The sequence below is a fragment of the Leptosomus discolor genome, unplaced genomic scaffold (genome assembly GCF_034619465.1).
Source record: "Leptosomus discolor isolate bLepDis1 unplaced genomic scaffold, bLepDis1.hap2 HAP2_SCAFFOLD_162, whole genome shotgun sequence".
NCBI lineage: Eukaryota > Metazoa > Chordata > Aves > Leptosomiformes > Leptosomidae > Leptosomus > Leptosomus discolor.
This window is the reverse complement of record NW_028237907.1, coordinates 87,022-99,578: the sequence shown is the minus strand read 5'-3', so window position 1 is coordinate 99,578 and position 12,557 is coordinate 87,022. Positions and strand designations below refer to the sequence as shown.

The 12,557-nt window shown below is 73.3% G+C and overlaps 2 protein-coding genes across 2 annotated transcripts; one reads left to right on the top strand and one right to left on the bottom strand.

The window, feature by feature from the left end:
• Positions 1 to 403: 403 nt before the first annotated feature.
• On the bottom strand, positions 404 to 4,969 carry LOC147412435 (uncharacterized; the record flags this gene model as incomplete). Its single annotated transcript, XM_086481374.1, has 2 exons — positions 2,104 to 4,969; positions 404 to 456 (listed from the first exon to the last, which is right to left on the bottom strand). Coding segments are annotated over exons 1-2 (2,919 nt in total), but the record flags the coding sequence as incomplete, so codon positions are not given.
• A 906-nt stretch (positions 4,970 to 5,875) lies between these two features.
• TMEM145 (transmembrane protein 145) lies at positions 5,876 to 12,073 on the top strand. The gene is made up of 16 exons (XM_086481373.1): positions 5,876 to 6,031; positions 7,150 to 7,224; positions 7,290 to 7,367; positions 7,900 to 7,986; positions 8,058 to 8,159; positions 8,245 to 8,329; positions 8,753 to 8,824; positions 8,918 to 8,986; positions 9,065 to 9,145; positions 9,283 to 9,361; positions 9,597 to 9,690; positions 9,777 to 9,949; positions 10,227 to 10,347; positions 10,433 to 10,633; positions 10,971 to 11,073; positions 11,721 to 12,073. Exons 1-16 carry the CDS (start codon positions 5,876 to 5,878, stop codon positions 12,071 to 12,073), a joined length of 1,929 nt encoding a protein of 642 aa, XP_086337499.1.
• Positions 12,074 to 12,557: the final 484 nt, after the last annotated feature.

The following is a 12,557-nucleotide window of genomic DNA, read 5'->3' as shown; positions in this document are numbered from 1 at the left end:
GGGTGACCCCCACCCTGCAGAGCCGCCGCCGGTGCTGCCGAGTCACCCCGAGGCACCCCAAAGTGAGGGGGAGCAGTGGGTCCCGACGGAGCCACCCCCCCTGCAGGAGCTGGCCGGCCGCCTCGGCGCTCTCCTGGGGGGCACCCCGGCTTTTCCGGGGCGCGATCTGGTGGGCGAGCGGCGCCGGGCCCTCCTGGACGCCTTCCTCCGCCGGCACCGCGCCCTGCCCGACCTCTCCTTCCTCCTGGCCCACCGGAATCGGGGGGTGGGCACTGCGCCCCCAGGTACGGCAGGCTCCTGGGGGGGCGGGGAGGGGGCGGGGTGGTGGTTTCCCCCCAAAATCTTGGCCATCAAACCCCTCACAGGTCGCTGGAGCCCCCAGAGCCCCGAGCGGGAGCTGAGTGGCGGCGGGAGCAGTTTTGGGGAGCGGGAACAGAGACGGGACCTGACTCCCCCCTACAGCAGCGCCCCCGCCCCTCTGCAAGCTGTTGTGAATAAGGTGAGCGCCCAAAAAAATGGCCTTTTCTCCCCAAAACGAGGACGTCCTCCCCCCTCCCGCCACCTTTTCCTGCTGCTGAAACCCCATGCTCTTCCCCGCAGACCCCCCCGTACCCCGCCAGGCCCGGCACCCCCAGCCCCATCTTCGGAGGTGGCAAAAAGAAGAGGGAGGTGAGTCCGAAAGTGGGGTGATGGCGCCGGGGGGGACCCCGGGGGGTTTATTGACCCTCCCCCTTCCCGCAGCCCCCCTTCTCCTGGACCTCGGGCGAGGAGGAGCAGGAGGAAGAGGAGGACCCGCGCCCCGACAGCCCGGCCCCGCTGTTCCAGCCCGGGGGAGCGGGGACGCCGCCCTGGGGGGATCCCCGCCGGCGCGGGGGGGATGCCCTGGCCCACGGCTGGCCCCGGCCCCCGCCCGGCTCCCCCCGAGGCTGCGCCAAGGAGGGGTCCCCGTGGCCCCACGCCATCCCAGCGCCTTTCGGGGGGGATGCCGGCGAGGGCTGCAGCTGGAGCCAACGGCTGCCCATCGCCCCGCCGGCCTTCAGCCCGGCTGCCCCGCGGCACCGCCGGCCGCCCCGCCGCGCCGTCGCGGTGCCCTTCGCCGCCCGGTGTCGCAGGGCCAGCCCGGACCCCCGGAACCCCGACGCCTGGAGCCCGGAGGCTTCGCTCCGGCCGGGCTTCGCGCCGGGCTGGCCGTGTGCTGAGCGCCGCGCCCCGTGCTGCCGCCGCCTCCACCTGCCCCGGCACAACGACCCGCCCCGGCACAGCTCCCACTGCCCCGGGCAGCCGGCGGCGCCCCCGAGCCCCGGCCCGTGCTGCTGCTCCCCGCTGGGGCACAGAGCCCCCCCCGAAAGCCGACAGTGGTGGGACTGGTGGGACGTGCCGGAGGAGCCGGGGTGCCAGCGCAGCCGGGAGAAGCCGGGCTGGCTGCGGGCGCTCCGGCGCCTGCCCCTCTCCTGGTTCTGCCCCCCGGCGGCGCTGGAGCAGGATGGGTCCCCCCCGTCCAGCCCCGAGGCCTGGGGGTGCCCCTGCGCGGGGCTCTACTGAGGGGGTCCCGCCCCGGGGGGCAGGTGGGCACCCCCCTTTCCGGGGGCTCAATAAAGGCTGTTTCTCCCAAATGGGGTGTCGCCGCTGTTCCCTCTGGGCACCCCCAGGCACACCCCCCCCCCTCTCCCAGGAGCCCCCGACAGCGCCTCGGCCCCACAGCGAGAGCAGCCCAGGTGCCCGGGAAGGGAAGCACCGATGGGGGTTTTGGGGTGAGAAAAGCCCTTTCCTGGGCCGTGTCCCTGTGCTCAGAGGGGAAGGGGCGGTTTTGGGGTAAGAAAAGCCCTTTCTGGGGCGTTTCCCCAGCGCTCGGAGGGGAATGGGTAGTTTTGGGTGAGAAGAGCCCTTTCCCGGACCATTTCCTGGTGCTTGGATGGGAACAGGCAGTTTTGGGGAGAGAAAAGCCCTTTCTAGGGTCTGCTTCCCAGTGCGCCCGTCCGAGCCCTCTCCCCTTCCCGCTCACGTCCGGCCCCGGCTCTCACCGCCCGGCGGCCCCGGCAGCAAGGGGTCTTGGTGACGCCGGCGCCCGCGCCCCTCGGGGCAGCCGCCTGCCCTCGCCGCAGCCTTCCTCCTCCTCCTCCTCCTCCTCGTCCTCGTCCTCGTCCTCGCCGCCCCGCAGGGCGCGCCTGAGCTTGGCCCAGAAGAGCCGGCGCGCCTGGGGCTGGTCGGGCCAGCGCAGGTAGGAGCGCCGGAGCAGCACGCGGCGCATGCGGTGGTAGGCGGCGAGCTCGGCGTCGGGGACGGGCTCGAGGAAGACGAGGACGAGGACGTCGCGCAGCTCGTCGAAGAGGCGGTAGCTGGCGAGCTGGATCTCCAGCGCGCACCACTCGCTGCGCAGGTACCGGCGGCTCACCACGCACACCGTCTTGCGGCTGTTGTAGACGGCGTCGGCGATGTTGTCCACGATGGCCTTGCCGGGGCTGAAGTCGCGGTGGTGCAGGCAGAGGCGCAGGGCGCCGCGCTCCAGCTCGGGCACCAGTTCGCCCAGCACCCACCCCTCGTCGGCCGAGTGGTAGGAGACGAAGGTGTCGTAGGCGTAGCGCCGCGCCTCGCGCCGCCAGCGCCCGCTGGCCCAGGCCCGCAGCAGGTACAGGTGGTACCGCAGCCGCCAGTACGCCCGGTGGTGCAGCAGCGGCAGCGCCAGCAGCAGCAGCACCGCCGGCGCCGTCGTGGCGAAGAGGTAGAGCCCCACGTCCAGGAAGCAGACGCGGGTGTCGAAGCTGTGCAGGTAGGCGGGCGGCCCCGCGGCGCCGCCGCCGCCGCCGCAGGTGTAGTTGTAGAGGTAGACGACCTGCACGGCGCCGCGGCCCAGCCACTCGGGCAGCCAGGCGTTGGCGCAGGAGCAGCTCAGGGGGCACTTGCGCAGGTCCAGGTAGCGCAGCGCCGGCAGCCACCGGTCCAGGCCGCGGTCCAGCGTGCGCAGCTCGTTCTTGGCCAGCTGCAGCCGCACCAGCCCGCTGAGGTTGCCGAACACCTCGGCGCCCAGGCTGCGCAGCCCGGCGTTCTCCAGGTCCAGGCTGCGCAGGCGGCTCAGGTTCTTGAAGACGCCGGCGGGCAGGTCGCCCATCCCGCCGCTGCTGTCGGCCAGCGTCAGGTACCGCAGCTGCGCCAGGTCGTCGAAGGCGTCGGCGGGGACGGCCATCAGCCCGTTCTGGCCCAGGTAGAGGGCGCGGAGGGCGGTGAGGCCCTGGAAGAAGCGGTGGGGCACGATCCGGAGCCCGTAGGGCTGCTGCGCCTGCAGCTTCAGGTCGTAGAGACGCCGGAGGCGCCGGAACGGCGGGGGCTGGCGCGGGCGGCGGGTGATGTAGCGCAGCGCGTTGGCACGCAGGTCCAGCACGCCCAGCGACGCCTGCACCGGGCCGAAGGCCTCGGCGCTCACCTCCTGCAGCCGGTTGCGGTCCAGGTAGAGCCGGCTCAGCCGCCCCAGCCCCTGCAGCGCGGCGGCTGCCAGGTGCCGCAGGTTGTTGCCCCCCAGGTCCAGCGTCTGCAGCCGCACCAGCCCGGCGAAGGTGCCAGGGAAGAGGACGGAGACGCGGTTGTTGCGGAGGTTGAGGGTGCGCAGGCGCGCCAGGTCGGCGAAGGAGCCGGCGTAGAGGTCGGTGAGCAGGTTGTTGTCCAGCCGCAGCTCCCGCAGCTCCCGCAGCCCCTGCAGCGCCTCCCGGTCCAGCCGCGTCAGGTCGTTGACGTCGAGGCGCAGCACCCGCAGCCCCGGCGCGTCGGCGAAGGCACCGGCACCCGCCGCCAGGATGCGGTTGAAGCGGAGCGAGACGTTCTGCAGGCGGGGCAGGGCCGGGGCGCCGCGGCAGGACGGCAGCCACCGCAGTAGGTTGTGCTCCGCCGCCAGCCCCACCAGCTCCCGCCGCTGCGCCGGCCCCAGCAGCCGCCCCACGCAGCCCAGGCGCCGCAGCCGGTTCCGGGAGAGGTCCAGCGCGGCGGCAGGCGGGCAGGCGGCCAGCGACCCGTTGGGCAGCGCCTCGATGCCGGTGCGGCGCAGCCGCAGCTGCCGCAGCCGGGGGCCCGCCAGGCGCCGGCACGCCTCGCCCACGCCGCCGGGGCCCAGCCGCAGCCCCGAGAAGTCCAGGCTGCGCGGCGGCACGTCCGACACCTCCAGCAGCCCGAAGGCGTCGAGCGGGTTGCCAGCCAGCCGCAGCCGGCGCAGGCCGCGCAGGCGGAGCTGGGCGAAGGGCGCCGCCGCCGAGATGTTGTTGTAGGAGAGGTCGAGCACCCGCAGCGCCGGCGGCAGCAGCGTGGGGGTCGCGCCGGCCAGCCCCGCCAGCGAGTTGTTGCAGAGGCGCAGGGTGAGCAGCGACGGCGGCAGCGGCGGCGCCGGCCCCAGCGCCGCCAGCCGGTTGCCGCAGAGGTCGAGCAGCCGCAGCCGCGGCAGGGGCCGGATGGCCGCGGCCACCGGCCCCAGGGCCAGCAGGCGGCCGCCCCGCAGGGAGAGGCGGCTGAGGTTGGCCAGCGGCAGGAGCGCGCCGGGAGCCACGCTGGCCAGCGGGTTGCGGTCGAGGCGCAGCGCCGAGAGGTTGCCGAGCCCGGCGAAGGCGCCCTCGGCCAGGCCGGCCAGGCGGTTGTGGGAGAGGTCGAGGGCGGCCAGCGCCCCCAGGCTGGCGAACGCCCCCGGGGCGATGGTGGCCAGGCGGTTGTAGGCCAGGTCGAGGGTCCGCAGGAGGGGCAGGCGGGCGAAGGCGGCGGCGGGCAGGAGGCGCAGGGCGTTGTGCGAGAGGTTGAGGGCGGTGGCGGCCGGCGGCAGGTCGCCCACCGCGGCGCCCACCGACTCCAGGAAGCGCTGGACGCAGCGGAAGAGCCCGGGGTCCCAGGGCGACTGGATGCAGTTGCGGAAGCCGTAGGCCGAGACCCCCGGCGCCGCCAGGACCACCGCCACCACCAGCACCAGCAGCGGCGGCGGTGGCGGGGCAGGGGGATGCATCCTGCCCCGTGTCACCCCCCCGGGGGCGGCCGGACGCCTGGGTCCCCTCGGAAAGGAGGGGGGCGATGGGGATGAGGGTGCCTGGGTGGTGGGCTGGGGACAGGGACCCCCGTGCAGGCAGGGCAGGGGGATGTGGGGACCCTCACCCCCCCCTTTGGGTCCTACCATGCCGTCCCCATCCCAGCTCCCGCCGCTTCATGCGTTTTCTCCGTTTTGGGGCAGAAAAGGGAAGTTGGAGGTGGCTGTCACCGCGGCACCCCCCCCCCGGTGACGTGGGCGGGGGGGGGCTGGGTCCCCTCCCAGGCCAGGCATGGGGGTCCCTGGGGTGGCTGGGGGGGGACACACACCCGCCTGAGTCCCCTCCCTGCTGCACCGGCGCCTGCGGAGCTCCTGGGGACCGGGGTGTCCCCGTGTCCCCCCATGTCCCCCCAACATCATCCCCCCCCCACCGCCACGTGCTGCTCTCACTTCCCCCTCGACATCCCCCCCCCCCGGTTTTGGTTCTGCCGGGGGGGCAGCGGGGGGGCAGCGGGGCTCATACTGGGATGGGGCCAGGGTCTCGTACTGGGCTGAGCGGGGCGAGGCACTGGGTTGTACTGGACCGTGCTGGGTGGATGAGGGGTTGCACGGGGTTATACTGGGTGGCACTGGGCCATACTGGGAGAAATTTGCTGCGCTGCACAGGGCTGCCTGTCTTGTACTGGGTTGTACTGGGAGGAGAGCGCTGTGCCGCACAGGGCTGCCCGTGTTTTACTGGGTTGTACTGGGTGGTACTGGGAGGAGGGCGCCGTGCTCTCAGACTCCCGGGGGGGCGGGGCCTGTGCCGAGGGGGCGGGGCCTGTGCCGGGGGGCGGGGCCGCCGCCCGTGCCGGGGCCGCGCCCGGGAGCGCGCACGGGCCGGGGGCGATGGGGCTGCGGCGGCGGCGGCGGCGGGGGGGCGCGGGGGGGGCGCGGCCCGGGGGGGCGCCCCGGGGGGTCCCGGCGCTGCTGCCGCTGCTGCTGCTGCTGCTGCCCGCGGGCGGCGGCGCCAAGTACGTGCGGGGCCGCGTCAGCACCAAGGAGGTGAGCGGGGACCCCCCGGGACGCACCGGGACCCCCCCGGGCTGCACCGCGACCCCCCTTTGCGCGGGGACCGCCTTTTGCACCGGGACGCCCCCCGGCATGCACCGCGATCCCCCCCCGCCGGGCTGCACCGGGAGCGCCCCCTTTGCACCGGGACCCCCCCGGGATGCGCCCCAAGCCCCTCCTTTGCACCGAGACACCCCCCCCTTTGCACCGGGACCCCACCTCGGGGTGCACCGGGACCCCCGGGAGGCACCCGGACCCCCCTCTTTTGCACCGGGAGCACCCCCGGGATGCACTGGGACGTGTCCCCCCCCTCCTTTGCACCGGGACCCCACCCGGGACGCACCGGGACCCCCTTTTGCACTGGGACGCTCCCCCCCCCTCTCCGCCCCGTTTTGCACCGCCCCCCGCTTTGGCATCGCGACCCCCTCCCTGGTTTGCACCAGGCCCCCCCCCCCGCCCCCCCCCTTTCTGTATCGGGACACCTCCCCCCCCCCCCGTTTTCATCGGGGCCTCGTTTGCACCGGCGCCCTCTTTTGCACGGGGACCCCTCCCCGCTTTGCGCCGGGACGCCCCCCATTTCTCTTGGGGGGGGGCTCTGGGAAGCTGAGGGGCGGCTCCGGGGGTCCGTGGGGGTCGGGGACCCCCCCCCACCCTTTCCCAGCTCCCACCCGGGCCCGCTCGGCCGTTGCCGTGGAAACCCGGAGCAGGGCCGTTGTCACGGCAACGGCGGGGATGCGGGGGGTCCTGGGGGATGAGGGGCCCCCCCCAGCGCCCCCCCCCCCGTTCCCCCCCCCCTCGTCCCCGTGGGGGGGCCCAGGCCCGGCCCTGCCGTGTCGCCGTGGCCGGATCGGGTGGCGCTCGGTCACCCGGGTCCCCTGGGAATGGGGCCGGGGGGGGTCGCTGGGGGGGACCCTGGGGTGCAGCAGGGGAGTCCCGGGGGGGCGGAGGGGGCTCCCGCACGCCTGGGTCCCCCGGGGATTTGGGAGGTGGGGGTGGGTGTCCCCTGGGGGGGTGTCCCTGGGGTGCAGCAGGGGAGTCCCGAGGGGCGCCCTCAGGCAGTGAGGGGGGGTCCCAGGCACCGGGGCCCCCGCTCACCCCCCGCTGCCCCCCAGGACTGGGTGTTCCTGACCCGCTTCTGCTTCCTCTCCGACTACGGGCGCCTCGATTTCCACTTCCGATACCCCGAGGTGAGTGGGGGGCTCGGGGACGCCGGGACCCCCCCGCGCCGCTGACCCCGACCCCCCCCCCCCAGGCCAAGTGCTGCGAGAACATCCTGCTCTACTTCGACGACCCCTCCCAATGGCCGGCCGTGTACAAGAGGGGCAACAAGGTGGGCGGGGGGGCTGCGGGGGTGGGGGGGCGCCGGGGGGGGGTATTTGGGTCTGGGGGGTACGGGGGGGCTGCAGGCTTTGGGGCGCATCGGGGTCTGGGTATTATTTGAGTCTGGGGGGGTTTATCGTGGTCTGGGGTTTTATTCGGGTGTGGGGGACACAGGGGATCTAGGGAGTAAATGGGGTCTGCAGGGATTGGGGTGTATTGGGGTCTGGGGGGGCACAGGGTGTCTGGGGGGGTTATAATGGGGTGGGGGGTTTATCATGGTCTGGAGTTTTATTGGGGTCTGGGGGAGGTACAGGGGGTCCACAGGGATTGGGGTGCATCGAGGTCTGGGGTTTATTTGGGGGTTCGTAATGGGGTCTGGGGAGGCTTATTGGGGCGGGGGGGCGGCTCTGGCTCCCTTGGGGTGCAGGAGGCTCGGGGGTGCCCCGGTGGGCGGGCAGGGAGGGGGATCCGTGTGCCGGAGGGGGGGGGTCCGTGTGCCAGAGGGGGAGTCCATGCCCACACCGCGCCCCCCCCCCCCCCAGGACTGCCTGGCCAAGGAGTCGGTGATCCGCCCCGAGAACAACCAGGTCATCAACCTGACCACGCAGTACGCCTGGTCGGGCTGCCAGGTACGGGGGGGTGGTCTGGGGTCCCGGGGGGGGGTCTGGTGGGAGTCCCCATCCTGGCGGTGCCCCCCCAGGTGCTGCTGGAGGACTCGGTGCGGTACCTGAGCTGCGCCAGCGGCCGCAGCTTCCGCTCCGTCCGCGAGCGCTGGTGGTACGTGGCCCTCAGCAAGTGCGGGGTGAGTGCGCGACCCCCACCCCCGGGACCCCCCTGACCCCGGGACTACCCCCTGATCCGGGCACCCCCCCTAAACCCCAAAAAAGGGCGACGGGCTGGAGCTGGAGTACGAGATGGTGCTGACCAACGGGAAATCCTTCTGGACCCGGCACTTCTCCGCCGATGAGTTCGGTGCGGCCTCAGCCGGGGGGGGGCGGCATTGCGTGGGGGGGGGGCAATGGGGGGCTGCAACGTGGTGGTGGGGGTATGGGACGGCTGCAGTGCCAGGAGGTGCAAGGGGGGGCTGAAATATGGGAGGGAATGAGGGGCTGCGGTGCCAGGGGGTGCATGGGGGGGCTGAAACCTGGGGGGTTATGGGTGGAGTGGGGGGCTGCAATGTGGGGGGGGGCAATGGGGGGCTGCGGTGCCGGGGGGGACTGAAACATGTGGGGGTTATCGGGGGGCTGCAGTGCACAGGGGGACACGGGGGGGGGGGGCTGTGATGCAAGTGGTGGGCTGGGGGGGGTCTCTGTGGGGTGCCCTGCCTGGTAGTGGGGGGCTCATGGGGAATGCATAGGGGGGGTGAATCACACACCCCCCCCCCCGCCTCCGCAGGCATCCTGGAGACGGACATCACCTTTCTCCTCATCTTCATCCTCATCTTCCTCATCTCCTGCTACTTCGGCTGTGAGTGGGGGGCGCCGGGGTGGGGGGGGGGGCCATGCCGGGGGGTGTGTGTGGGGGTGTCAGAGTGCTGACCCCCCCCCCCCTCCCCCCCAGACCTGCTGAAGGGCCGGCAACTGCTCCACACCACCTACAAGATGTTCATGGCGGCCGCCGGCGTGGAGGGTGAGGGGGGTTGGGGGGGTGAGGGGAGTCGGGGGGGTCGGGGGGAGCCCCCCACTCACCCCCACCCCCCCTTCCCAGTGCTCAGCCTGCTCTTCTGCTGCGTCTACTGGGGCCAGTACGCCTGTGATGGGGTCGGCAGCGGCAGCCTCAAGATCCTGGGTGGGCGGCGGGGGCACGGCCCTCGTGCGACACGTGGGTCCTCGTGCGACACGTGGGGCCTTGTGCACGGATGGGCCTCGCACGAGGGGCCCGGCACACGCTGGTGCGAGCCCTCCCCTCCTCTCCTGTCCCCCCAGCCAAGCTGCTCTTCTCCGTCAGCTTCCTCATCTTCCTCCTCATGCTCATCCTCCTGGGCAAAGGCTTCACCGTCACCAGGTACCCGGGGGGGGCGACACATGGCCGGGGGGCGGCTGTGGGGCACAGGGGACGTGGCTATGGGGTGGCTATGGGGCACAGGGGACGGCTATGGGGTGACTATGGGGCCCGGTGGATGGCTATGGGGTGGCGGTGGGGCCCAGGGGACAGCTATGGGGTGGCGGTGGGTCCTGGGGGCTGCCATTATGGGGCTGCTCCCCCGCCCCACCGCCGGTGCCCCACATCCCGCCCCCAGGGGCCGCATCAGCCACGCGGGCTCGGTCCGGCTCTCGGTGTACATGACGCTCTACAGCATCACCCACATCATCCTCCTCACCTACGAGGCTGAGGTGAGACCCCGGCCCCCCACCCCCCGCCCCGCCGGCACCCCCCGGCCCCCCTCGCTGACCCGGGGGGGGGTGTTTTTGGGGGGCAGTTCTTCGACCCGGCGCAGGTGCTGTACACGTACGAGTCGCCCGCGGGCTACGGGCTGGTGGGGCTGCAGTTCCTGGCCTTCCTCTGGTTCGGCGCCGCCGTCCTGGCCACGCTCAAGCGGGTGCCCGAGAAGGGGCCCTTCTACCTGCCCCTGCTGGCGGCTTACACGCTCTGGTGAGCGGGGGCGGGGCTTGCACGGGGGGCGGGGCTTGCACGGGGGTGGGGCTTGCACGGGGGTGGGGCTCGCATGGCTGGATGGGTGTGCAAAGGGGTGGGGGTTGCACGGGGCCGGCCCCCCAGGGCAGTTTCCCGGGGCCGGGACACGTTTGCACGGGGCTCGTGCGAGGGGTCGGTCTGCGGGGGGGGCCAGGGCTCGGCTGGTGTGGCCAGGGCTCCTCGCACGAGTGTCCTTACACGAGGCCCTTGCACGATCCCCCCCTCGCACGCGCAGGTTCCTGGCGGTGCCGGTGACCGCGCTCATCGCCAACTTCGGGATCCCCAAGTGGGCACGGGAGAAGATCGTCAACGGGATCCAGCTGGGGACCCACCTCTACGCCCACGCCGTCTTCCTGGTGAGCTGGGGGGGGGGACACACAGGGCCCCCCCCACCCCCCTACCCGCGGGGGGACCCCCCTGACCCCCCCTTTGCCCCCCCAGGTGATGACGCGCCCCTCGGCCGCCAACAAGAACTTCCCGTACCACGTGCGGACGTCGCAGATCGGCTCGGCCGAGGGGGGGGCGGCGGCCAAGGGCCCCCCCCGGGGGGGCTACGGCAACGTCACCTTCATCAGCGACTCCGTCCCCAACTTCACCGAGCTCTTCTCCATCCCCCCCCCCGCCGCCGGGGGGGTCCCCAGTGTGAGTTGGGGGCACCCCCTGTCCCACCAGGGGTGTCCCCCCCCAAACCTGGCTGGGGCACAGCGGTGGGAGAGGAGCCACACCCCCCAACCAGTGGCACCCCAGAAATGGGGGGGGACCCCCAAAGCATCTGGGCTCCAGGAATGGGAGGGGGGACACCCCAAAATCACCTGGGTCCAGCCACGGGAGAGGAGCCCCCCCCCAAACCATCTGCATCCCATTTGGGGGGCTCCCAAACCCATCCGGGCCCCAGCATTTGGAGGGGGGGCCAGGCACTGGGGGCAGGAGGGGAGAGGAGGGGGGAACCCCCCCTCAATTCTCCCTGTGCCCCCCCCAGCAGGCGCGGAAGCAAGTGGAGGAGACGGCGGCGGTGGAGTGGGGCCCCCCGCCCGGGCGCGTGGTGACAACGGATCTGGGGGCACCCCGCCCCCCCCAAAAGGGCGCCGGGGCGGGGGGGGAGGGCCAGGGCCCCCCCTCGCAGCTCCAGGCGCCCCCCCCCCCCCGCCCACAACGGCTACACCGAGTACTTCAGCATGCACGGAGGGGGGCGGCCGCTCTAGCCCCCCAACGGGGGGGGGGCAGCCTGCCCGACGGCCACCCCCAATCCTGCCCCACAGGGACCCCAAATTCTGCCCCACAGGGACCCCCAATCCAGCCCCACAAGGACCTCAAATCCAGCCCCACAGGGACCCCCAATCCTGCCCCACAGGGACCCCAATTCAGACCCACAGGGACCCCCAGTCCTGCCCCACAGGGACCCCCAATCCTGCCCCACAGGGACCCCAAGTCCTGCCCCACAGGGACCCCAATTCAGACCCACAGGGACCCCAAGTCCTGCCCCACAGGGACCCCCAATCCTGCCCCACAGGGACCCCAATTCAGACCCACAGGGACCCCCAATCCAGCCCCACAGGGAGCCGAAGTTCCCCCGGGCCCCGTCCCTGCGACCCCCCCGGGTTGGGCTCTCGCCCCGCCGCCCTTCAGTTTCTGGAGAGAAGAATTTTGCCAAAATAAAGCGATTTCTCGTGTTTCCACCGGCTGCGGAGTGACGGGGGGGGCCCGAGGGGGGTGTCTGCGCCTCCCGGAGGCCGCCCTGCGCGGGCCCGCTCTGGCCCCCTCGTCTCGCTGGTGCGGCGGCGCGCTAGCCCGCGCGCCCGCGCGCCCACCCCCCCCATCGCCGCCGTCGGCGGCGCCGCTCTGGCCCCGCTTCTCGCTGCTCCGTTCCTCCGCCGCAGCCCCGCGCCGCTCTGGCCTCTCGTCTCGCTGCTCCGCTGCGCCACTCTGGCCCCGCCCCTCCCTCCGGCGCGGCCGCTCTGGCCCCTCGTCTCGCTGCTCCGGGCCCGGGATTCCGCCACCGCCCTGAGGAGGCGCCGCCAGCGGGTGAGGGGAGCGGGGGGGGGCGCACAGCGGCCCTATGGGGGTCCTATAGGCGCCCTATAGGGGTTGGGGGGGCCCGCAGAGCCCCCCGGCACCCCTCCGCCCCCCTCAGCCCCTTCAGGGCCCGGCAGAGACCCGTGGGACCCCCCCAGCCCTGGGGATGGTCGCCGGGCCGGGGGGTCCCGGGGAGGGGGAGGGGCCCTATAGCGTCCCCACTGAGGGGGTGGGGGGCCCTGGGGGGTCCCTGAGGGTCAGGAGGTTCTTGGAGGGGTCCCTGTGGGGTTGGGGGGTCCCTGTGGCGTGGGGGGGTCTCTGTGGGGCAGGGGGTTCTCGTGGGGGTCCCTGGGGTGCTGGGGGGTGTCCCTGTGTGGTTGAGGGGTCCCTGAGGGTTTGGGGGGGTCCCTGTGGGGCATTGGGTTCTCATGGGGGTCCCTGTGGTGTTGGGGGGTCCCCGTGGGGTCCCTATGGTCAGCACATCTTTGGGGGCTCCCCGGGCTCCCCACAGGGTCCCGGTGGGTCCGGGGGTACCCTCGGGGGCTCACCCCTC

Coding starts and splice junctions, on each gene's coding strand:
- TMEM145 (XM_086481373.1), top strand. CDS start 5,876: ATGGGGCTGCGGCGGCGGCGGCGGCGGGGGGGCGCGGGGGGGGCGCGG. Junction 7,225..7,289: donor TCCACTTCCGATACCCCGAG/GTGAGTGGGGGG, acceptor CCCCCCCCCCAG/GCCAAGTGCTGCGAGAACAT. Junction 9,362..9,596: donor AAAGGCTTCACCGTCACCAG/GTACCCGGGGGG, acceptor TCCCGCCCCCAG/GGGCCGCATCAGCCACGCGG.